The sequence below is a fragment of the Schistocerca piceifrons genome, chromosome 1 (genome assembly GCF_021461385.2).
Source record: "Schistocerca piceifrons isolate TAMUIC-IGC-003096 chromosome 1, iqSchPice1.1, whole genome shotgun sequence".
Classification (NCBI taxonomy): Eukaryota; Metazoa; Arthropoda; class Insecta; order Orthoptera; family Acrididae; genus Schistocerca; species Schistocerca piceifrons.
Window position 1 is genome coordinate 952296729 of NC_060138.1, and position 26048 is coordinate 952322776.

A 26048-nucleotide genomic window follows, 5' to 3' on the forward strand; every position below is an offset into this window, starting at 1 on the left:
GTTTTAATTACAACCACTCGGTATAAGAAGATTTCAGATTACCAAACTAATTGGCACAATGTGTAACATTGCATACTGAATGATATTATATTCAGTTTTCGAAGTTTGTGTGTTTTAACTGTGACAGTCGTTCATTTCCTGCGTGTATCATTTGCGTTGCATACTTATTTGAAGGAGACAAGATATTACCCCTAGAACTGACACTACTACGTGAAGTCTACAGGTAATCCGGCGCAGAAAATCTGCATTCGCGAGGAGATGTTCGCCATTTCAAGAAGGGTTCTCAAAATTAATTCGAGAAGCGGCAGGTAGGTGGCGGGTGTGAGACAAGATGGCGCCGGCGGGCCGCGGCTGCGGCGAGCGGCAGGACGGCTATTCGCGTCATGTTCCGGAAGCGGCATTAGCAAGTCGACAAGAAGCCGGCCGCTGGATGGGCTGTCTGCCGGCCGCAGGCGCCGCTCTGAATAACAATGGCGCCGAGGAAGCGGCACGTAGACGCCGCCGACGCCGACGACGAGGCCGATGCCAACGCCGACGCCGGGCGCGCGCCGTTCGCACCCGCCGCGCGCTGCTCCGTGCAAATTATTCCACGGCAGGCTCGCGAGGAAACCAGGGATGCATCACTGACCTATGAAGCTGTCCAAGCAGTTCAATAGGGCTGTCACGAGCTTGACGAATCGCGGCTACTTCATACATAATTTCTACTACTCCTACAGAGAAAGTGACGAGTGAAAAGGTCTTATCTCTTTAACTGCGTCGAGGATCTTCAGTTACACGTCTTGCACACAATAATGGACAGGTGTTACTCTTGATGCAGCTGTTGGCTGCAGCCACAAGGTAGGCGACATGTATATTCCACACTGGTGAAAATGGAAAGTGTTACATCACGAAGCACCAGCTGTAAATTTCTCAAACAATATGGTGATTTCCGGCTCGTGAAGGACATTACGCGATTAAACTTTCATTCCAATCGAAACTAATGTCCATATCATAAGAAGGCGTGACCCCACAGGCACAAATACACTCTAACATAAAAAATAATCACGCAGCAAGAAGGAATTCACCTAATGGGACGGAAATAGGCACATGGGATGTACATGTGCAGAAAAACAAATGATTGCAATTCCAGAGTAATTGCGTGATTTATTCAAGAGAACGAATTTCACAACCTGAGAAAGCCAATAACGCGTTGTTTCACCTCTGTCTCTTATGTAAGCAGTTATTCATCTTGGCGTTGATTGACAGAGTTGTTGGTTGTTTTCCTGAGGGGTGTCCTGCTGAATTCTGTACAGCTGGCGAGTTACATTGTAAATATCCCGGGATGGCTTGAGGGCCCTGCCTATAATGCTCCAGATATTTTGAAGGTTTGATAAGCGCGAAGACAAAAAGTGAAACTGTTGTGGTTGGCAGGAGAGCTAACACCGTGTTACTAGAGGAAGCCGGTTGTACATCGCTAGCAAAGTCGGTTGTACAACTGGGGCGATTGCTAGGAAGTCTCTCTAGACCTGCCATGTGGCGGCGCTCGGTCTGCAATCACTGATAGTGGCGACACGCGGGTCCAACGTATACTAACGGACCACGGCCGATTTAAAGGCTACCACCTAGCAAGTGTGGTGTCTGGCGGTGACACCACATTCCTCCCCCGCAAATCGGCGTACGTTTGTGGCATAAGGCTTCCGCCCGCCGTGGGGAGGACCCCATGTTGACGTATGCGACGAGGTGGGGAGCCTAACAACAGGCGGGGCTGTGCCACCCGCACCCTGCCATTCCAACCGCGGGGAGCTAGGAAACGCCGGAAAACCTGCTCCAGGGTACACGCCAACGTGCGGTGTATGCGCCCGCAGAGACACAGGAGGGGCCGAAGGGTCGACCTCCATCGGGCCGGGGCACCCGACGGGCGAAGACGACACATGGTCCGGAGCGGGCAAGAGTTCCATGTCGGAGGACAACTGGTCACGGGAAGTGATCGGCGGCGCGTGACCCAGGGAGGCGCCCGGCGGTTGCAGCGACGCGTCCACTGCGGGCGTCGCCGGCGGGAGAACAGGCGGCGGCGGCAGCGGCGCGTCGCCATGGGGCAAAATCGAAGGCAGCGTCGGTAACACCTGGGGCCGAGGCGAGCCAGTAGATGGGTCCCCAGGGCGCTGACCGGACGGCACCGTCGCTGAAAGCAGACGGGGAGCGGCAGATCCCGTGCGACGACAGAGGCGCAGCTGATTGAGATGCCCACGCACCTTACGAGAGGCCCCCAAAACCAGATACATAGCACGGCCGAGGCAGCGAAGAATACGCCCTTCGAGCGAACGCTGTGAACCTCGATAGTGGCGGTAGTAGACAACGTCGCCTGGGGCAAAAGCAGGTGTCTACCGCTGCACAGGAACCTGATGCGGTGGATGTAGCAAAGACATCAAGGTTCGATGAGAGCGATCGTAGAGCAACTCAGCCGGCGAGCGACCATCACGGGGCTGCGAGCGATACGAGGACAGAAAGAGCAATAACGCGTCATAACTACATTGACTGAGTCTCTGAAATATGCATCTAATGCAGACAAAATTTCGTCGTAGGACAGAGTTGCTACGTCGCGTCGGGGAAATAATTTGACTATCACATGGTACGTTTGTACGCCGACCGAGGACAACAAAAACGGCTGCCGCTCGTTACCTTCAATTCTGTAGGTGGCGAGATGGAATCCAAATTGGCGTGACCACTCCGTCCAGCTTTCCAGTGCAGCATCAAAAGGACGAAAAGTTGGTGCAACTGCGTGTTGTGGCTGCGTTTGCGCTGGAGCGGCGGCTGCTGCATCGTTTTGCATTGCACGTTGACCCTGGTCGAGCTGTCCAAGGGCATCCAGTAAGGCCTGCGTCTGCTGATTCTGTAAGTGATAAAATTCGGACAGTACATCTGGGGATGATGGCGAAGCCATGACACAAGTAAATCAGGGCAGAATAGTTAAGAACGCAGTGTTGCCTCGTCGCCAATGTTGTGGGTTGGCAGGAGAGCCAACACCGTGTTACTAGAGGAAGCCGAAAGGCACGCGTTTTAGCTCACGCAGGCTGGCGTGAGGTCTGGAACAGGACAAGGAAATTAGACTTTAGAAAAAACAGACGTAGCTGGTGGAATACTTAACTCTAATCCATTAATGGTGAACGTCGCTCTTGACGGTGCATGATTGAGTATCAATATTAACTGGTAATGGCGCCTTGCTAGGTCGTAGCAAATGACGTAGCTGAAGGCTATGCTAACTATCGTCTCGGCAAATGAGAGAGTATTTTGTCAGTGAACCATCGCTAGCAAAGTCGGTTGTACAACTGGGGCGATTGCTAGGAAGTCTCTCTAGACCTGCCATGTGGCGGTGGTCGGTCTGTCTGGCGGTGACACCACAGAAACTCTTGCCATGTGGTCGGGCATTATCTTGTTGAACTATAAGTCCCGGATCGTCGAGGTACCACTGAGTTATAAAGTGCCACCTATAACTACAAATGGGATACAGCTATGAAATAGGAATGGCACCATCACTCCTGATTGTCACGCCTTATAGCGGGCGACAGTGCGGTTGCCATCCCAGCACTCTCTCCAGACACATCTCAAGTACTGCATCTCATCGACTGGAGCAGAACTGTCTTCACCAATTTAACTTCCTTCGAACTGAGCGCCGATGACCAGCGCAGACGTGTCTCGAGGCTCCGCAGACAGTGGTGGGGTACCAACGCCACTGTCACCCACCATACGCCCTAACATCCAGAAGTGATGTTTTGGGGTGCCTCACTCAGGAATTTCTTGCCATGACTGAAACAAATGGTGTGTCACTTCTTGAAGACTGCCGGCTGGAAGTTAATAAGAAAGTGATGGGATTCCAGGAATGCTGTGCGGGTGACAGATCAGGGGACCAGGCAGCCTAGTCAAGAATCGTAGTGTGAACTGCAGTGTGGGCTTGGTTCAAATGGCTCTGAGCACTATGGGACTTAACATCTGAGGTCATCAGTCCCCTAGAACTTAGGACTACTTAAACCTAACTAACCCAAGGACATCACACACATCCATGCCCGAGGCAGGATTCTGCGACCGTTGCGGTCGCGCAGTTCTATACTGAAGCACCTAGAACCGCTCGGCCACATCGCCGGCTGCAGTGTGTGGTCTGGCACTATTCTGCTGGAATATACCTAATGGTAATCTTGGCGAAAAACAGGATTTTTCTTGCCACGGACTTACAGCCATTCAGCTTCCCTTCAGTATTTATATAATTAGCATTGTTGTAATATAAGACAGCTCCCTTCGCCATTATTAACATTAAATCTAAAGATGTAAAGGTAATGCAACGTCTCAGTAGAGCCTGTCCATACGCCTGTTGCCTCCTGTGACCTTGGGTCACACAGTTTTGCACATCTGGGGCTTGCAGTTTAGTTCTAGCAACCACAGGAGGACTGAGCGGTAGATACCAGACAAATTTTATGCCTGCATGACACGAATACAAACAAACTGTGTCTGTTAATGCAAGATATTCAGTTTATTATCCTCCATATTTTACGTTCAAACCTGAATTCGAACATCCGCCTATAGTGTTCATTGTATATTTTACCGTATATGTGTCTGCAAGTGAACGAATGAGTATTTTTTTGTATATTTCGGGGTTTGTTGGGCAGTAGTAGTTGCTTGGAGTGTTGTCTGCTTGGAGCAGAAGAAAAATTGTTTGTCCTGTGCTCTGAGCAAAGGATGACCAGTCTAGAGTCCATCTTACCTGAAAAGATAGGTCTACCCTTCAGGCATGGGGGTGGTGTGTTGTTGGGTGATGGCGAAATCGGCCCCTATTGTCAGTTCCGTTTGTAGTCAGGAGTAGCCGGGAGCTTTGTTCAGAATTGCGTTCTTCGTTTGGTCGCCAGTGATTATGGTCATAGGGATGCGTAAGCCATCTGCTGAGTTAGAATATGACTTTAAGCGCATTTTGTAGTTTCTAAATAGTTAAAAATAAAGTTCCATCAGGTTAGCTGAAGTGAAGTATTTATTTTTCAGTTGGTTTTTAGATTCTGGAGTTGAATATGTTTGTTTAAGACTTTACTAGTGAACAAAAAATCCCTTTTTCCTTGCTGACACTGGGGTGCAATAGTCACCAGTAGGGGTGAACCATTAACTCAAAATATCATGTGCTGTGGTGTGATTGAATCTACATAAGTGTGTGCTTTCATTTTTCTGATTTTCCGTATTTTTCTGTATGACTTCTGTTGTAACAGTTCTGATACTAAATGTAACTGAGTTTTCTCTTTTGATGCTAGTCAATTGTCAGGATGAGCATTCTCAAGCATTATGTCAGGGTGGAAATACTAAATTAATTAATTTTTCTCTCTTAACAACATGTGGGCAGGGTGGGTTCTTCGTTTGCTCGGGTATGAGGTAGAATGAAACAGCATTTTTACGTAAGATAAATTTTATTGAAGATTTGTACAACTGTTTCCTTACTCGATGTTCTGGCTCTGAGAGCGGCAGCTGTGTCGTTTGCGAAGCCTTGTGCTGCGGCAGCGGCGGCGTCTGATTACACGTGGCAGTGTGTATCTCGTGTCGCCTTCTCGCCCAGCTGACTGGAGACGCACAGCGGGAGGTGGCCCGTTTAATTATTGCGAGCGAAGTCGTGCATCGGATGGTGATACCTTGGATGTGGCGTCCCAGTGTTTTTCTTCTCTAAGCGGCCACGTGTGTTGGGCGTCGGCCAGCAGAGCGGCGCGGCGGGGGAAGGCCAGTGTCCCGGACTCGAACAACGGACTCCCGCTTGCCAGTGTTTGGCTGTCAAATCTTCATCCCAGCTCACAGGTGACTGCCGACGTCAGGCCGTCTCCTTCCCGTCCTCACGAGTCACCCGGGTACGTAAAAATCGGACTTCAAATACCTTTTAACTTCTGCCTTCTGGCGCCGTGGCTGCTGCTTGCTATTCCATTTCAGCGGCGGACTTGGTGCGTCTGTGCATGATGTAGTCTCTTCTTGCATGACGGTCTTTAGCACCGAAATTGACTGAAAGCTACTGCTACTCTTCTCTTCAACCTTCTTCGTCTGTCGGGCCCACTGCGTCTCGCGTATTTATTCACTTCAGTTTACTGGAGGTGAACGACTTCACAGTCATTGCCTCTTCTGTCATGTTGAAAAGCTTCTCGAAGAATCTTCTTAACGTCAGTCATTGGCTCTTGGAATGTAGGCGAGGGCCTTTTATCAGATGTGACAACTGAGAAACACGTGAGCCGGTCATTGCCTCTTCTGTCAAGTTGAAAAGCTTCTCGAAGAATCTTCTTAACGTCGGTCATTGGCTCTTGGAATGTAGGCGAGGGCCTTTGCTCACATGTGACAACTGATAAACATGTGAGCCGGTTGGGTGATGCCCCGAGGGCTGAATCGACAGCGTCCGTTTATGTGGAACTTGCTGACTTCACGGTCATTGCCTCTTCTGTTCTGCTGTTCTGCCCGCAGTTTGCCAGTATGTAGCTCTCTAAACTAAACCAAGTTTTTCATTTATATTCTAATTTCTACTTCTCTTTGATTTCACTAATTTATTTACTTAAGTACCATTCAACACTGTGTCTGGTCCATACTTGTGTTTGAGTTTCAAGTACGTTACGCAACGAATCATGTGTGCTGCGAGTTGTTTGTAATCAGGCTTCTTGATTCGGTTTAAATTTCAATTCTGCCAGTAGATAATCTGAACTTTCAGATTTGAGTGTTAATTGCGAATTTTTTATAGCTGCCTTGTTCGTTGGAGAGCTACGTGTTCCGCAAAACTGTTCTCAATGTTCATTTTTGTAAGACTTGTTCTCTCAGTGTGGCTCGCAGTCATTTAACTTTGTCATGGTTTTAGTCAGCTTTCCGGTATTCTTGATGTTCCTATTTTATTTGAAACGTATAAGTACATGTAAGTGTGTTTGGTAACTTGCCACGCGGAGCGGTCAGCTCTGGATTACCGGGCGCGATTTATTATGCTTGGATATTACTTTTGAAAATGTACTAAACAGGTAAGACCTCTTTACAGGCTCGCAGTAAACTATGTCTTGATTTGTTCTGTCGTGGGAATGTATGAGTGAATGTTTTCCGTACTTTATTCTCTCGCCCCCTCACCGAAGTTACAGCAGAAAGTGCTTTATCTTATTGTGTTATCTTAATGCTTTAATGTTCAGGCGCCAGGTTACAGTGTTAGCTGAATACCCCAGCACTTTGATGTGTTCTTTCAATGAGTAAACCTGATTCCTGAAAATTGACCTCCTGTCTCCTGTTCGCTCATTTACCATTGTTTAAGAGCATTTCCCATTTTTAGAAATTGTGATTTTATGCTTCCCTCATATGTTTCCTCAGAATTGCTGTAAAGAGATAAATTCGTGAGACCAGTATGTTCAGCCAAAGAGGATTGAGTAATATTCCAAGCCGTTGGCATATCAATTACGTTCATAAAATGTCCCAATTAATTTAAATGAAATTAATGTTTCCCATTGAATTAATTATTCAGTTGATGTTCTATTTCTTTCTTAACGCTTAGGAGGGGCTATGGCTGATGGCTACCCTGTTACGTTATCATAGTTTTGTCTCTAAAATCGCTTAACCACGCAAAAGTACCGATGTTTACGAAGATTCCACGTAGTAACAAAACGACAACGAACTTGCAGTAATTTCGCAAGTACCCCCAGGAAGTGTGATAGGACCGTTGCTGTTTACAATGTACAGGGTGACTAAAATTAAAGTTAAGCTTTCAAAACTCTGTAGAGATAACGTTACTGGTCAGAGTGACGTCAAATTGCAGCGGAATATTATCGGAGAAAGGGGAGAACGTATGGCAGAAGAAAAAAAAATAGTGTGAAAATTGATCAATAGATGGCGCTCTATGTGTCAGACTACGTAATGAAAACACCTGTCATGCGCAAGAAACATTTAAGTTGGTATAAACACGCCAGGTACACGGCTTTTCCCCGTTTCGCGTCTGTGACGTTCGCCATGGCTGTCTCAATGCAGGATCGAGCTCTGCTTGTAAAGCTGTATTCAAGAATGATGACTGTGCACAAGTCTCTCTGCAGAAGTTCCTGACGCTGAAGTGTTTAAAAAAATGATTCGGAAATTCGAAAAAGACGGGTTCTTTTGGTGGGAAACCTGGTAGAGGGAGGAAACGAAGTGATTCGATGTCAGTATAAGCAGTGGCCACAGCAACGCTGGAGGAAACGAGTAGTCGTGTGCAAACGTGTAGTGCACGGAGAATTGCCCGTGAGTACGGTGTGTAAAATTCTACGAAACGTCCTTCTTTGCTATCCATTCTAAATTACCCCTGTGCACGAGTTCCTTCCTGTTGACCTGCCAGCAAGAGAGACCTCTGCTTTAGAATTTCTTGCTCGTATGGAAGTGGACAATGACTGGCCGTGGAAGATTTTGTAGACAGACGAAGCCCACTTCCATGTGACAAGATATGTCAATACACATAATTGTCGAATATGGGCAACGGAAAATCCACACGCAAATCTACCAGTACCACTTCATCCTGAAAAGGTCACTGTATGGTGCGGGTTTACGGCATCATTTATCGTGAGGCCATATTTTTTCGAAGAGACAGGTACTTTCAGTCCTGTTACCAATACCGTCACTGTTAAGCGCTCTGAGTGTCTTTTGTGTAACCACGTCATTCCAGTTCTCCAACAGCGTGAATGTGTGGGTGGGATCATATTTATGCAAGATGGCGCTCTTCTGCACATTGCAAATACAGTTAAGCAGCTGCTGAAGCGCCATTTCGAAAATGCGAGAATTAATAGCCGCCATTTCCCTACAGCCTGCCTGTGCCGATCACCTGATCTTAATCCGTGCGGCTTCTCGCTGTGGTCTCGGGCATGGATGTATGTGATGTCCTTAGGTTAGTTAGGTTTAAGTAGTTCTAAGTTCTAGGGGACTGATGACCACAGCAGTTGAGTCCCATAGTGCTCAGAGCCATTTGATCCATTTTTCTCGCTGTGGGGTTACCTGAAAGATGTTGTGTTAAGTGTTCCGATGGCAAACTTAGCTGCATTGAAGCCACGCATTGCGCAACACATTCTGAACATGACCCCGGAAACACTTCCATCAGTTTTGGAAAATTCTGTCTCTCGGTTTCAAGTTGTTGCAGAAAGTGGGGGATAACATATTGAACATGCTTTGCGACAGTCACACGGAAATTAATAATCCGATTTAATTTTGATTTATGCTGTTTATGCGGTTTTTGGCCTCAGGACAATTAAAAACCGAAGTGACTGATGCTTTTTAGGCGGCGCTTAGCCTCAGCACAATTAAAAACCGATTTATCCCATCCGATGTGATATGACCTAGCCGTGGTGGATGGGCCTACGTAATTAACACTATCACACCTGTACACCCATGCACGGTGAGTAGTGCAGTTTATTTAACGTCAAACATATACCTTAGGCATTGTTGTATGGTTCATTTCTCTTTTGTAGCTGACCACTATTAAATTATGATGCTTACAGCGCCATCGATTGCTACATTTTGTAACTATTTACTTTTCTTCTTCCATACGTTTTCCTCCTTCTCCGATAATATTCCGTTGCAGAGGTTTGAAAGTTTAACCTTAATTACAAACACCCTGTATATAAATGATCTAGCAGAAAGAGTCAGAAGCACTTTAAGACTGCGCGCAAATGAAACGGTTGTCTATAAGAAAATAACAATGCATAATCTATAGAGCACTGATCAATGGTGCAGCTTTGACAGTTGACCCCGACCATAGATAAATGTGACGTACTGCGCATACTTAGGAAAAGAAATCCACTGACGCACAACTACACTACTGATGAGAAATTGCTGGAAACAGTATCCACCATAAAATACAGGGTGTCCGAAAAGACTTTCTTTATTACATAAATTGATAACTCAAGCTAGAAGTAAGATACTAATATGAAACTTGTGTCGAATTGTTTACAACTATCAAAGTTTTTTTCTGTTTTAGGTTCGCAGTACGTAAGTAGTGGATGAGGTGCAGTGCCCAAGAAGCCATGTTAACCAATCAGGAGAAGGCACAGCGTGTCCTGTGGTACCATGAGACACGATCAATAACCACAGTGCAGAGACACTTCCAGACAACATTTGGAAGGAATCCACCTTATGTCAAGAGCATTAAAGCCTGGTATGAGAAGTTCCAGAACACAGGATCGGTTGTTGACCTTCCGAGGTCTGGTCGACCAAGAACCTCAGCAGACAGGGTGGAAGCAGTAAGGCAGTCTTTTCTGCGAAGTCCGAAGAAATCGGTGCGCAGGGCCTCACGTGAATTACAGATGCCAAAAAGCTCTCTCTCCATGACATTTTACACAAACCTTTGTTTTTTCGTGCATACAAAGTGCAAATCGCTCAGGTCTTGTTGCCCAATGACAGTACACGTCGATATGACTTTGCGGTAGAAATGCTATCACGTATTGAGGACGATGATGGTTATCTCAGACGAATTGCCTTTTCCGACGAAGCGACCTTTTTTGTAAGTGGAGTAGTGAATCGCCAAAATGTGCGCATTTGGGGTTCACAACCCCCTGGCGAGGTCATGGAGTGCACCAGAGACAGTCCAAAAGTGAATGTTTGGTGCGCGCTATTGCACGATCGAATTATCGGGCCATTCTTCTTCGCTGAGGCTACCATCACATCTGCAGTGTATCTGTACATGTTGCAACTGTATGCTGTTCCTCAGCTGCTTCAGTAGCACCCCGATGTCTTGTTTCAGCAAGACGGTGCACCGCCTCATTGGGGTTTGGACGTCCGTACCTATCTCGATATGACCTTTCCTGGGCGATGGATGGGTCGTGATGGGACAACGGTATGGCCTCCACGCTCTCCTGACATAACTCCATTAGACTTACCAAACACGTGTACCAGATCTTGAAACCCTGCGGCAAAGGATAACCACAATCGTTGAATTGATCCCTCCAGTGATGTTGGCTAATGTGTGGACGGAAATTGAATATCGCCTAGATGTGCTACGTGCTACCAAGGGTGCGCATGTGGAAGTTTACTGATGTGTGAAAAAAATTTTGATAGTTTGTAAACAATTAGACACCAGTTTCATATTTGTATCTTACTTCTAGCCGGAGTTATCAATTTATGTAATCATGGAAAGACTTTTCGGACACCCTGTATCTAGGAACAGATCTATCTATCCGGAGCAACCTCAACAGGAAAACCACATAAAAAAATAGTAGGAAAAGCAGATGCCAGACTGAGATTCATAAGAAGAATTTAAAAGAAATGTAACTTATCTGCGAAAGAAGCTTCTTTCAACGCACTTGTTAGTCCGATTGTTGAGTATTGGTCATCAATTTGGAACTACTGCGCGGTAGGACTGATAGTAGAGATGGAGACGGTCCAACGAAGGGCGATGTGTTTCGGCTCGGGATCGTTTAGTCGACGCGAGAGCGTTACGGAGACGATCAACAAACTCAAGACAAGCAGTATACCTCATGTAGATTACTTTCCGGGCATAGTTTGACAACATATTACCTTCTCCCCACTACATCCCGCGAAATGATCGTGACAGAGGCTTACCGACAATCATTCTTCCCATGCGCCATTCGCGAGTGGAACAGGGAAGGGGTCGATCTGTTAGTCGTACCATAAGCACCCTCCACCACACATCGTTACGCGCTTGTGGAGTACGGTGAGAAAAGCTGCTCCCTGCGACCTCATATCAGATCGTCTACTGACACTTTCGCTGCTACAAATACAAACGAAGCTCATTGTTGGACACCACACAAATCCACACAACGTCCCACCGTTTCGTGGAGGCACACTGTCTACAACCTCTGGAGAAATTCGGCTGTCTCTCTATTCGTTAGAACCTGTGGAACAATCCTACTACCCACTCTTTATTTAGCAGGGATCACACCTTCAACTGTATTTATAAGTCTTATTTTATTTGAAATCTATTTTGGTGTTACGTCACGCCACCTTCAGGCCCACCATCTTCCCATTGTGTAGCCATTCTCGGGGGACTCGTGACTGCTCTTCTTGCCACACTGCTTTTCTCAATGTGTCTGGCCTCTACTCGTTCTGCATATGTACTGCAGCCAACAATCTGTGCAGTCGTCGATATCGTGTTCCCTTGTTCCTCACGCCAAGGCTACAGCTCGTTTTAAAGTCGGAAAGATGGTAATAAGCCGCACGTTCATGTCCTCAGCGTGTAAGGGCCTATTCGGAAAAGTTTCCCACACAATCGACTTATCGTTTGGCGTTCTCCCCCTTCCCATTCTTCCTGACACTCCAGTAGGTTTTTGCCACTAATTACGACACACGTTGTATACATATCTTGAACTTCGGTGCCCATCTCAGCTTGGCGTCCAAAGTGGCCGCTACTAATTGCGATACGCCCTGCACAGAAATGTTGCAGTTGTTGCGCCCCTGGTGACCCCTCATGTTAGTGCCCCAGGGGCCGGCTTGTGTCGCTTTGGACTTAAACGGCCCTGCGAGGTGTACTGTGTTGCGATCTCCACCGAAGAACTCCGGTAACGTTCGACACACGCAGTAGCCAAGTACTCACAAGACTGTTCACCTGCAGGAATGGCTTCATTCTGTACTGAAAATAGACTCGCACAAGAATGAAACAGTAATCAAATTTCTCGCTGCGCAGGGTAGCGGCGAGCGGCGCTGTCTGAGGCGTCTTGTCACGGCCCGGGCGCCCCCCCCCCCCCCCCCTCGGAGGTTCGAGTCCTCCCTCGGGCATGGGTGTGTCGTCCTAGTTTATAATCTAGTGTGTAAACTTAGGGACCGATGACCTCAGTAGTTTGATCCCATAAGTCCTCCCAACAGATTTCCAAATTCAGATTACTCAGACACTTAAATAGTGGAGTATCAGTTTGGTAGCGTTTACGGTGTAACTCTTTCCACCTTCTTCATTGTACGCGCATGTTTAAAAATGCATAAAAGTCAAAAATACTACCCATTTCAAAGACAATGAATGTTAATCTGCCGGCCGGAGTGGCCGAGCGGTTCTAGGCACTTCAGTCTGGAACCGCGCGACCGCTACGGTTGCAGGTTCGAATCCTGCCTCGGGCATGGATGTGTGTGATGTCCTTAGGTTAGTTCGGTTTAAGTAGTTCTAAGTTCTAGGGGACTGATGACCTCAGATGTTAAGTCCCATAGTGCTCAGAGCCATTTGAACAGCCAATGTTAATCTATGTTTTCTTCTTCTTTTATTTATCACCCAAAAATGTATAGAATTTACTGTCGTAGGTTCTTTATAACGACTGTGTTACCTTTCGTTTCGTTATCCATGGAAATTTGTGGACAATCCGACAATTGAATCCAAAGACTTCAGTATTGCAGAGGGGCTACATTGTTAAGGAATCCGAAGAAATTTGGATGGCGGAAAATATGATGAATCTTGATAGCCGGCGCCATCTGGATTGTACATGCAACTCCATCATCCCCAAGATTTCCTCCAGACGAAGGCGACAGAGTACGCCGATGGCCACGATGTACGACAACCCTAAGGACAGCCGAATTTCAGGATTCAACCAATAACGGCCATGCCTGCCAGTTAGCTTGGCCAGTCTATCACCATGATACAAACAGAGGTCAGGAATACACAGAACGGGGAAGTCTTCGTCAGTCTTCCATGGCTCGCCTGAGGATGAATGACACATGCTTCAAATGGTTCAAATGACTCTGAGCGGTATGGGACTTAACATCTGAGGTCATCAGTCCCGAATAACTTAGAACTACTTAAACCTACCTAACCTAAGGACATTACACACATCCACGCCCGAGGCAGGATTCGAACCTGGGACCGTAGCGGTCGCACGGTTCCAGACTGAAGCACCCAGAACCGCTCGACCACTCCGGCCGGCAATGGCACATGTCCAGTCGTAATATCCTGCAGTGAATTAATTGTAAGATGTTAGCTGCAACATGGAAACATTTTGGAATACGCATGACAGTGTTTGTAATAGTGTCACAGTTACAAAGGAAAAGACAAGTTGCAGAGATGTTATGATGTGTTGAAGATGAATAGAGCACTGTAAGTAAGTTCGGCAGTAACATAAACAATCTTATTCATTTGAGGAGCCAGCAACGGCTGCTAAAACGCAAGACGTACAGGGTGTGGACATGGAAACAGCGCAAACACAATACATTACTATGCCTAAAACGGTGTAGGGAAACTCTTGGCTTCATTAAAACAGTTTCCACTCATCTCGGAGAGGACAAATACAAGTTCTGTGTGGTTTGGAAGGAAATTCTGTTCCACGCTTCCTGCAAATAGTGGCAAGTTTGGGTAACGATGATGGAGGCGGACAACGATCACATATTCTTCTTTGCAATGTAGACCACAGAGGCTCAATGATATTGAGACGTGGTTACTGCGGCGACCAGAGCAGATGTAGCAATAAACCCTCTTACTCAGAACACCAATCCTCGACGATGGGAACAGTGTGAACAGGTGTCCTGTCGTCTTGGAAAACAGCATCAGTATTGGAAACAATCATTGCACCGTGGGATAGGCATGAGCAACCGAAATACTCACCTAATCCTTGGTAGTAACGCAGATTAACCATGGCATGCATGGAATATCAAGATATGGCTGCAGTAGTCATCACCGAACCTCACGCCATGATTCACTCTTCGGACATAAACTCGGTCAGAAGTTGCAGATAGTGTGAAACAAGACTCATCCAATCAAATCCATGGATCGATAGTCCAGATTTTGTGGCTTTGGCACCACGTTTCCTCCTAAGGCATTTGAAACACTGACGAGTGGTTTTCGAATTCCTGCTTACGCTGCAATTCCCTGCTTGTGGAGCTCCATTCTTGTTGTTTTGGTACTGAAGGGCTTCGCGCATGCGAAATTAAAATTTGCAGTGACTTTTACAGTTGTCAGATGGTTCAAATGGCTCTGAGCACTGTGGGACTTAACTTATGAGATCATCAGTCCCCTAGAACTTAGAACTACTTAAACCTAACTAACGTAAGGACATCACACTCATCCATACCGAGGCAGGATTCGAACCTGCGACCGTAGCGGTCGCGCAGCTCCAGACTGTAACGCCTAGAACCGCTCGACCGCTCTGGCCGGCTTTACAGTTGTCGTCCCCTTATTTTTCATTACAGTCTCCGACAACCACAGTGGACCAATATTACTCAACACACACTTTCTTCCGCTTTGCGACTCAGAGGGTGATCTTTTTCCGCTTTCCCTGCAAGTGGTATAAATATTCGATACTGTGCCTCTTCAAACGCCAAACAATTCGGCTACTTGGTTACAGAAGCACCCACCAAATAAGCACCAGCAATTCGCCTACGTTCGAAGTCACTTATGTCTGACATATGCACTCATTTTGCACTCACAGGTACACAAAACACTGTTCGCACCACGACTGCCATTTGCGACGTTTTGCCGACATTTAACAGGTGGTAAAATGCAACCACCAGGGTTGGCACGTCTGCATTTATATTCCAACTTGCATTTCTCAGGCTGTTACGATTCTTTTCCGAGCCTCTGTTGTTCTTGTAGTTTTCAGTTCTTATCATCTCTAGGCTAGAGTACGGGGCCTGCTTGATAGCAGTCACCTTCGCCCACAAACCATAGCTTGTCCGCTGGACAACGTCGTCGCCAAACGAGGCGCGGCCGCTCGTTCGCGGGAAATCAGGCGTAATCTGGCGCGGCGTCGACTAGACTATTAGCAGCCGTGGCCATTATCGCTGCCGTTAACCCAGTTTTCGTTGCGCTGCTGCCTGCCTTGGCAGGTGCTCGCCTTTACGACCAGCCACAGAGGCAGGCAGCCAGCTCTGGTGTGCTCTCATGGACAGTTTCCACAGGAGACCGCAGGCTCCCCAGTTGTATCGCGTTACCGTTATCCGTTATATCAGTTTTACGTAGATAAAAATGGCCTTAAGAAAGGTGAGAGACCAGTAAAAGACATTAGACGAGAAAATCTTTCCTCTATTTAGTTATTTAAATATGCTATTCAACTGTAATAGAAAAATAAAAACAATTGTCCGACGGGTATCATAACGTTATAATTATCACGTCGAAGAAATACATGTCTGTAGTCCTGCACACCATTCAAATAGTCCTGCCACAGTACTGTAGAATTACATGAAATGTATTCAGGGCTAGACCCTGGATTTCCCGCTTTACGCGAGCGGTCGTTTGAACCGCTTTCGCTATCTGTGCGCAACTCAGTGCCGGACGTAAACCTCGGTATGTCGCCGTTCGTGCGTCACAACATGCATTCGTACTCGTTATGGGATTCCGCTGTAGGGGAAGAACGTTTCGACTCAAATTCGCGGCCGGTTATCGGCGGATAAACGCAATACTGAAGTGCTTGTGTTGTTTAGAAATACGATGGAGTGTTCCTTCGGGCATGTGTGCATAGTGGGTAGAGGTTGTGGCGCAGGAACGACGACATATGGAAGATAAGATATGGTTATAGGTCGTGCACAGATAGCCGAAGCGGTTAAGACGACCACTCACGTAAGGCAAGGAATCCGGTTTCGAGTCCCAGTCCCCAAATTTCATTGTCGTCATTCCTTTATGCAGCTGATGGTTGTCCGTATTCGCAACTGCGAATTCATTTACTTTATTTCATAACGTCTGTAGTCGTCGCTGTGGCTGTTCTTTCGGACATACTTGCATGTCTGAAGGAACATTGCATCGTACTTATTCACAAAACAGGCGTTCCGATATCATAGTACCGTAGAACACTGCTATATATCCTCAACAAAATAGAATTTGACATGAAACGATAATTTGAATACGAGGTACACAGTGTTTATTTAAACGTCTTGTTCGCATACTTGTTTGAAAACAATTATCGGTTTCGACTAGACATAGTAATCCTCAGAATCTCCCATTCTCCTGCACTGGAAGAAGTCATAACCATGTACAAATATGATTTATAATTCATATTTCTGCATCGTTATGACTTGTTACTGTGCAGCAGAACGAGAGTTTCTGAACATAGCTGAAACTGGCAAATCTCTCCAAAAAAATTTCGGAATCAGGACAGTTGACTAAAATACAGTGTGAAATGGAGTTTGTTCGGTAACTGGTCTACCTCATTTCAAGGAGAACAACACTGCAACAATCTCTGATGTTTTTCTAAAAGCGCGAAGAAACAATACACACGTTGGTGAGGTGCAGCGAATGCTTCCAGTATTATAAAACGAGTCTCAAACATGAAGAACGAACTGGCAGATCATCTCTCTGTGAAGAACCGTAAATGTCAAAAGAAGTGAGGCCTTACTGAAGGACTTCCTGGCTTCACCGCTCTAGCCACAGGTGGACTAGTCGGGGCCGACCGACCGCGATGTCATGCTTTGCCAAAAGGTGTCATGTGGATGCAGTTATTCAGATGAGCAGGGTCAGCACACCGCTGTCCCGCCCGTTGTCGGCTTTGAAGACCTTAGATCTGCTACTTCTCATTCCGGTAGCTCCTCAATCGGCATCACGAGGTAGAGTTGACGCAGTTCCAGTTCTCGCGAAAAGACAAAATCTCCATGGCAGTACCGGGAATTAAACCTAGATGTTCCGCTTGGCAGTCAGCTACACTGGCGTATCGCAATCCAAGTGACTGCGACAAAATGGATTATCAGTCACAAAACAGTTTTCAGTATTCTAGAAGGTATTTTAAAAAAGACAAATGTCACCGTCCGGAGGGTTCCGAAACTTCTTCCATTCAAAAAGCCTGCCAGATCGACGAAGGAGCGGACATGTTGCAGCTGTGTCAGATCAATTCATGTCAGTCCAGCCACCTAATCATAACACCACTATAAATGGCGAAGATCCATCCACCATCGAGCAAGGCAATGTAGAGTGATTTCTGGGATTAACACGTTGTGGTGCTAACAGATTGTGCTCGTAAGGAGCCAGTCGCCACAGGAGGTTATTTCCGAAATCTCTTGAAAAAGGTCGTGGGAGGGCTTGCAGATGAAGCGTCGCGGGAGCCTGTCCCCATCAACATGCTGCTTCTTTGGATTGCCAAATTTGGCTCACCATCCGTATTGCAACGAATTACTTCTTCTTTCAATAGTATCTTCATATCGCGTGACACAGCCACAAAGTTATCAAAAGACACCTACGTTCAGCACCTTTGCTGTATTGTGATCACAGTTGTTGTGATTCTTGAAATTTTCTCTCTGTAAAGAGTATTCAATGAAGTTTCGGGATTGCAGCCGTTTAACGTCAACTTTTTCTCCCGATATTTCGGCTGAAAACCATTCAGCCACCTTCAGGTGAGAATTTCGCACTGGAGATTGCTAGTTCGCACCGCTACGTTTACTTATACCAAAAATTGGCGTGAAGACGCGTGCGCTCATTTAGCGGCTGCCTTGTGACGAGAATACTCCTGTGGAGTCTGTATCGTGGTGAACTTTGTAATCCTACCAGTTAGCAGATTTAAACTTCGCGAAATCCCCATAGATTCCCCATAGATGCGGCAGCGGGAGAGATCTCTCATATCCTGTATACCGATGATCTCAACTGATTTACCCATTTACAGAGGAGGAGGGGGGGACGAATGGACACAGTGTGTGTGTGTGTGTGTGTGTGTGTGTGTGTGTGTGTGTGTGTGAAAATTCCTAAGGGACCAAACTGCCGAGGTCATCGGTCCCTAGATACTATTTAAACTAAAACTAACATATGCTAAGAACAATACACAGACCCATGCTCGGGGGAGGACTCGAACCTGCGGCGGGAGGGGACAGAGAGAGTGAAGGAGAAGATGGACAGAGGGACGAGGGAGGAGGAGGTAGAGAGAGACATGGGATGAGGAGATGGAAAGAGAGCGAGGAGGAGCTGATGGACAGAGATGGTGGGGAGAGAGGGAGATCAGGACGTCTATCCAATTTCCATACATATTTAGCAATTGTGAAACATTGCCAGTTCACTAGTTACAGTATAAAATACATTTAGTTAAAATATGACGTACGTCACAGGTGGCACAGATTGACAGATTAGGTGAGGAGTTGTTCTCTCTCCTGAGTAGGAAGTCATGGGTTAGGAGACAATGTCTTATTCAGAGACGGATTAGGGTGACTTCATCCCTCGAGAGAGACTTATGTGAAGTACACCTTGACTGGATAGTGGGTTTCACTGACCATAGCTTACTCTTACAGCTAGCCATTCCTTCTCCCACAGTTGTATAGATCTCCGACAGACCAGCAAATGAGAGCCTGTACGTGTACGGCACATCATTTCACGTCATGTTCTCTGGAGGCCTCCTTCGCTCCTTGGTCTGCTTGCTCCTTTTAAAAATCCCATGTGCCCTGGTACCCAGCAAAAGGTACATGTTTTCATTCTCGTTGAAGGAGTAGAAGGATCTCAGATATATTTTGTGTCATTTTCTCCACGGGGTACAGATACTGCAACGTGAACAGAACATTCAGTGAATCAGATATGACGAGAAACTTCTTTCTCTGAAGACGCCACGTCTGCTCCTAGGTTAAATATAGTTCTACAGCAAACACAATGTATTCCTTAGGAGGGCGAATCCTGAAGATGCAGTTCGGGTGTACTACTGACCAGCCAAGGGATTCTCCTTGCTTTGAGCCATCAGTATAAACAATTTTGAAACCATGATGCCTACCTAAAACGTTAGAAAACAAATATTTAAAGATTAAATCTGAAAGGCACTCTTCCTTAAAAATGTTATATCTAACGTAATTGTGGTCCCCCTTATGAGGGTAGGTGGTGATCTGGCTCAGCGTTGGTCTACAATTCTGAAATCTCTCACATCTGTCTCTAAAAGGCAGTCCTTCACGTGAATCACTCAGTTTTCCTTGCCTCCAGTCGATTACTGAAAGGTCTTTCCACTGGTGGACGAGAAGCGGTAAGGTATGCAGGAATCAGTGGCATAGATAATGCCTTATAGGCTTGTCGCACCATGAGTAGTTGCTGCCTAAAACAAATTAGTTGCTCTGGCCTCAGTGCAGAAGCTTGGCATGGGACAGGTGTTAAAGACCCTGGTGACCAGCCTAAGATACTGTGCTTTACGATTATTAGGATGTGGTAACAAGTTAAGCTTAAAGTGAAATATGAGTCCCAGAAACCCCAACATTTCCTTAAAACTGAGAAAAGGGTCGTTCATCCTCAACTTATGAAAGGTAAAAGCAGAACGTAAACTGTTCAGAAACAAACACAGAGACTTCTCGTTTGAGGAAGTAAAACCTTTCTTCCCGAACCGTTCCTCCAACCTTCTAATAATTAGCTGCGACTGACGAGTTGTTGTTGCTAGAAAGAAGAAAGAGCAAAACATAGGAAAGCCGTCCACAAACGATGAACAGCGCACAAGTCTTTGACTGTTAACTTAATATCATTAATAGCTATGGTAAAGACAGTCACACTTAAAACGCTAGCTTGAGGGACAGTATTCTCTTGTTCAAAGCAATCAGAGAGGACGTCATCAACTTGATATTTAAAATGACGTGTGAAAAGGAAGGGCCAAATAAAAACGGGAAAACATCCTTTAAAGGCCTATTCATGTAGCCGCCCAAGAATATTATGCCTCCAAAGAGTTTCGAAAGTATTCTTGATGTCAAAAAAATATAACTATTAACTAATACCTGCGTGGGACTTCCTGTAGTGTAACTGCTTCCAGGAGACCGAGGTTGTCAAAGACGAAGCGGTATCTCACGAACCAACACTGAAAGCGCAAGGATCTAAGATCCAGACAAGACGGTGTTATACCATCTGCTCCCAGGGCTTTCACACGCAGTAACTAATGGCTGTATTATTATAACCACTCGGGAACCTAATGTCCTTCCCAAGTATTTAGAGTGAAATTAAAAGTTTCTTGACTGTAAAATTAAGTTAATAATGCCGAGGAGAATTTCTTTGCTTTGGCCTATGACATGCCTTAATAAGCTGTATTGAGCCCTATTACGATCAGGTGATATACCACCAGCTGCAGATAACAGCTGTCTTCATCATTATTTGCACAAATGAAGTCTCAGCCGCCCCTCTCAGCGGCCAGTCTGCAACGTGGGAAAGCTGGGTCCTGTCTGATAGTGATGGTAACCCTGGCGAAATATCCCGCGATTGTTTGGATAATGTCTCGCAATTTGGTTTGGAGGCTTCCGTTCCGCATTACATCAACCAGGGGGAACTTACCACATCTCCCAGAAATGCACCTGATGGTACTTCTAGTGTGACGGTTCATGGCGTTCAGGAACTGTTGCCCTGATTTCTTCTTGCTGTCTCTAATAATTTGATGATTTTTTCACCTGCTATACATAAGGCTTCAAAGTTCTCTGCAGCTGACGTGCATTTGACCTACACAGAGCTGCCTGCCTGCCCTTGGTTGCAGAGTGGAATTCGTTGATCCACGACGGAAAAGGTGGCCTTTGTAGCTGGTCCAAAGACAGTGAAATGGATGCCGAAGCGGCCTGATGAATCTTTTCAGCACAAAATCCTTGACGCTGTCACCTTTTTTGGCCCCAGCAAGCTGATTGTACAGCATACAGATTGCCGTAGTGAGAGCCAGTTGCGATGGCTTTCTTTGGCACACTTCTCTGACTGGCAGGTGTATCCAGATCGGAAAATGATCACTAAGCTGCAAGTCATTGACCACTTACCATTAAAAGTGTTTGTGAGGACTGGAGAGCACACCGAAATATCGATAGTAGCGGAGAATCCTGTTTCAGTGCCGAAATGTGTTCTCTGGCCTCTATTCAACAGACTCGTGTAGTGGATCAGTGCAGGTTCTAAATCAATGGGCCGACTGTTCTTCTTAGGTAAGCAAACTGCATACTTGACCTTGCCATTATGTAAACAAAATGCTACGTGCTGAAGGTCCTTACGTAAACGAAATGGCCAGGGTACACATTCAGCTATTTGTAAACAAATCGCTCACTTGGCTGTGGCCTTTGTGTAACCATAACGGGCACCAGACCATTTTAGTCTAATGTAAACAAACCGATCACTTATGCTCTCATATTTATTTATGTAATTCCAATTTATAACCAGGTACTTTAGCGTTAGCTTTATTACCGTAATTTATGACCGAAAATGACCATCTTCAAGACCCTGTCCCTCTTCCTCACATTTCTAGTCGAACTGGGTGGACCATTTTACTTTCACATATGTGAGCCAAAAATGACGTTACAGTGTATTAGAAAATTTAAAGGGCTGTTAACCCACTGGTTGAATTACCTCAGTTACAATAATTTATGACCTAACAATGATGTCAGACACTTCGACAGTACAGTGGATGCGTGAAAAATGGTAGTGTTATCCTATCAGGTGAATTACAGTAATTTAATGATATTATGGCTGTTGACTGGATATTTCTGCAACTTATGACTAGCATCCATTTATATTTACAGTTTTGGGACAATCTATTAAAATTTCGGCACTAGTTGTTACAATCTTTCCCCAGTATTACAAATACTTGCTTTTCAAGATGGTCATCCAAAGACACACATAAAACTGAGACTTTTAATATTTATCAATTACTACACAGTATTATTTAAACAAAAACACTAGCATGACATGGTTAATTTTTAACAAAGCTATTTGTTATTGTTTTGTGGCAATTTGTTACTGTTCTTGGGCAACTTTTCACTTCTAGATCGCCAGCCAATGACATACATATACATCAGAATGTTTGAGAATTACTACTGTGGATTATTGAAGCAAATACAATGATATTTCAGTAGCTTAATGTTTAATAATTAGTTCAGTGCGATTTAAAATAAGTAATCTCTTGCTAAACATCAAGTCTATGTTTCACTATAAGGAACTTGACCTTGCATTATTAGTTTCTTAAGACCAAAGCCTGGATGCGTAGAACATACAACAGTAGTATGGCATAGACCATGACGAAAGAAGAAGAAGAAAAAAGATGGCCTACACAATCTGACGTCACTATCCAGCTGCATTAGAAGAGTCCCTCATTACAAGATTATAGCAAATTTGTAAATAATCGTGGGACATATAGAACACACACAGACACAGGCGCACACACACACACACACACACACATACACACACACACACACACACACACACACACACACACAAAACATCATTAACTCTTTGATGCACAGATTTTATGTTTAATTAATTTTTTAATAAAACATGCATTTTCTATGTCTGGTGGGGTTGCTAATAAAGGAAAACATGAATTAAAATTTTTTATTGTATTGATTTTGGTTTTAGATGGTGGTATATATAATATACCACCATGCCACTTAGGGCCGTACCTAAAGTTTTTGAGATATCTTGGTTTGTGCTTGTAACTCACCTTTAAATTCTACTCTAAGCAGTAATAATTAGTATAATTAATGTAAAATAATTTTATTTCTGGCAATTGGTCATTTACAATACAAAATCAAATTACAAACCTTACAAATAAAATATGTTTCTTATTCCTTTTTGTGAAAATCTTGAAAGCACCTTTTTGTTTTGCTAAGGCACAAAGGCACTTTGCATTCAGCGCACATCCAGAAAGTGCGCACTTGCTTCTTTTTTGTACTGCATTTCGCACAACGTCTGGCGGTAGTACGCTCTGGCTGGTGGGATGAATTGTCGAGACGCTGGCGTGAGGAAACATATGGCTTGTTTTTCTTTACGTGGACTTGACTCTCATGAAGTCTAGATGGCCTCAATGGTGTTTTCTGGGTTACTAAGCTTTGCAGGATACTCATCCTGAAGACTTTGGCAGTCATTTTTTCTCTATCGCCTAGTTCCTTCCAAATTATATAGCTGTTGACGATACTGACATCAAGCAGGTGAAAGAATATTCGGTGCCACCACTTTTTACTTCTCCGGCTTATTTCATATGATTTTTTCAGTTGGTCGAACTTGTCGACATTGTTCATGTGTGCATTGTAATCCATCACTGCTTGAGGACAAGGTAGCTCTATGCGTGAACCATCTCTTTCACGGCGAGTCACTGTAGTAACTTCAGGACTGTGAAAATTTGAAAGGAGATGAACAGCTCTCTTATCTTTCCACTTCAAGTAGAGGATGCCACAGTTGCTGACCCTCCAGTCAAATTCACCTCTGCTTAATTCTTTGTCTGTTTTTAATTTGGGTAAATGTTTCCTTGTTGGTTGAACTGTCCCACAGGCATATATGTTTCTCTGCTGTAAACCAGCCAACAAGTTATAGCTATTGAAATAGTTGTCGAAATAAAGATAATGGCCTTTATTTACGAGTTCAGAGGACAAACTCAGCACTACATGCTCCCCAAGGCCTGTTTGCACTGTGTCACCTACTTTTCCGGTGTAAATATCAAATTTCAAGTTGTAAGAGGTCTTGTCACACAGCATCCACACTTTGTAACCACGCTTTATGGGTTTATCTCTCATGTATTGTTTCATACTGTTGCGGCCTTTGAATTTGATCATTGACTCATCAATTGCTAGGTGTTTGCTGGGTTGGTAACACTTGGAAAAAGATTCAGATAGTATCTTGATCACTGGTCGCAGCTTGTACAGTTTGTCATAACCTGGGTGTCCTTTTTCTGGATGCAATGTGTTATCATTCAGATGAATGTTCCTCAGTAACCATCCAAACCGATTTACTGCCATCAGAGATGCAATATAACGATCATGAAGTTCTGGGGCACTAGACCAGTAGTCTCTGTATGCTGGCATACGCTTTATACCCATCAAAATGTTGATTCCCAGGAAAGTTCGTATTTCATTGTCAGTTGTTGGAGTGAAAGACTTGCCAGATTGCGTCGCATATAAATTTGTTTGGAAAACGATTAGCTGAACTAGCTCTTTTGGAAATATTTTTTCGAATATATCGATAGGTTCTGGATCATCAATGTCCCTAATAAAAGCACTTGGTCCTGATTCACTGTCGAACTGCATTCCTGAGGTAGCATTGAATTGTTGTCCCCAAGTTGGCGCTGTGTCAGCAGCGCGTTTTGGCGGAGTGGACTCACTTTCTTCCTCGCTCTCTGAAACTTCGCCTTCAGACGACACAATAGCCTCCGCAACAATGCTTGCTTCATAATCAGATTCGTCATCTGTGGTGTCAACAGTGGAATCCTCGTCTGATGGAATTTCACACAATAATCGTTCGATTTCTTCATCTCGTAAGCCTCTTCTTGACATTTTCATTTTCAAACAACAGCCTGAATCCAAGTAAAGAATACGTAAGCAAAACAAAATGGAGAAAGAGCTAAAATAAGTCACAACACAATTAAAAACTAAACTTTGTAGCGGAGGATTTCGAATTTTATACTAGGAAACGAAATGCAATAGAATACTGCTACATGCACGGTGGTACAAATAATATACCACCAAAATAAATTGTATATAAATAACGGAAGATTGTGCATATGAATGTATACATGGGTTCATACCGTAGCTGTGACGTCCAAGATATGGAAAAAACACAGGCGCAACAAGAAATTCGTTATAAACCACTATTCACACGCAAAAACCATGCACAACTCAGCACGCAGCTTTCACAGTTGTAATCTATGCAATTCTTGGCGGGAACTGATTCCTTATAGGCAGTGAGTGCCATCTGTCTGATAAGTAGAGAACTAGGTGAGCATATTAGAGTGGTGGTCGTGCAGTTAAACCACTGTGCAAAGAGCCAAGAAAATTTTCAAAAGGTGGTATACTATGTATACCACCGTGCTCCAAAGAGTTAAACAATTACCTTCACTTCTGCAGCCATCACTTCTACATGTATAAAATAGAATGGGAACCATTACATTTTTATATAAAACAAGTAAAATGTGGGAAGCCTTCTTCAGTCATGGAGACCACATTATTTTGGGAAGCTACAGCCAACAGTTTCTCCACTCATCATACAGCCATCACTTCCTTCAGGGTGAGACCGCCATCTCTGTTGCCACTGCTGCTGGTGCTGGTGTTGCGCTCGAGTAGTACATGTTAATATTAGGCCAGCTGCTGCTTCAGCTCTGAGGGAGTGACGCTATCCCAGTTAACAGCTATATCTGAAATAATGGAGCTAAAGCCCACCTCCATCTCAGGAAACGCCACCCTACCAAAGAACTCTCGAAGCAGGCGAGAGATCTTCTGTGCTTTGATGAAAAAGAGGGCCTCACTGGTGTCCAAGGTCACCCAAGCTGGCGAAGACTCTGTGGAGA

At 45.0% G+C, this 26048-nt stretch overlaps 1 protein-coding gene across 1 annotated transcript; it reads right to left on the reverse strand.

Annotated features, from left to right (window-relative positions):
* Positions 1-400: 400 nt before the first annotated feature.
* LOC124776761 (piggyBac transposable element-derived protein 4-like) lies at positions 401-25038 on the reverse strand. Its single transcript, XM_047251901.1, has 2 exons — positions 23733-25038; positions 401-597 (listed from the first exon to the last, which is right to left on the reverse strand). The coding sequence occupies exons 1-2, from the start codon at positions 25036-25038 to the stop codon at positions 401-403; spliced, it is 1503 nt and encodes a 500-aa protein (XP_047107857.1).
* Positions 25039-26048: the final 1010 nt, after the last annotated feature.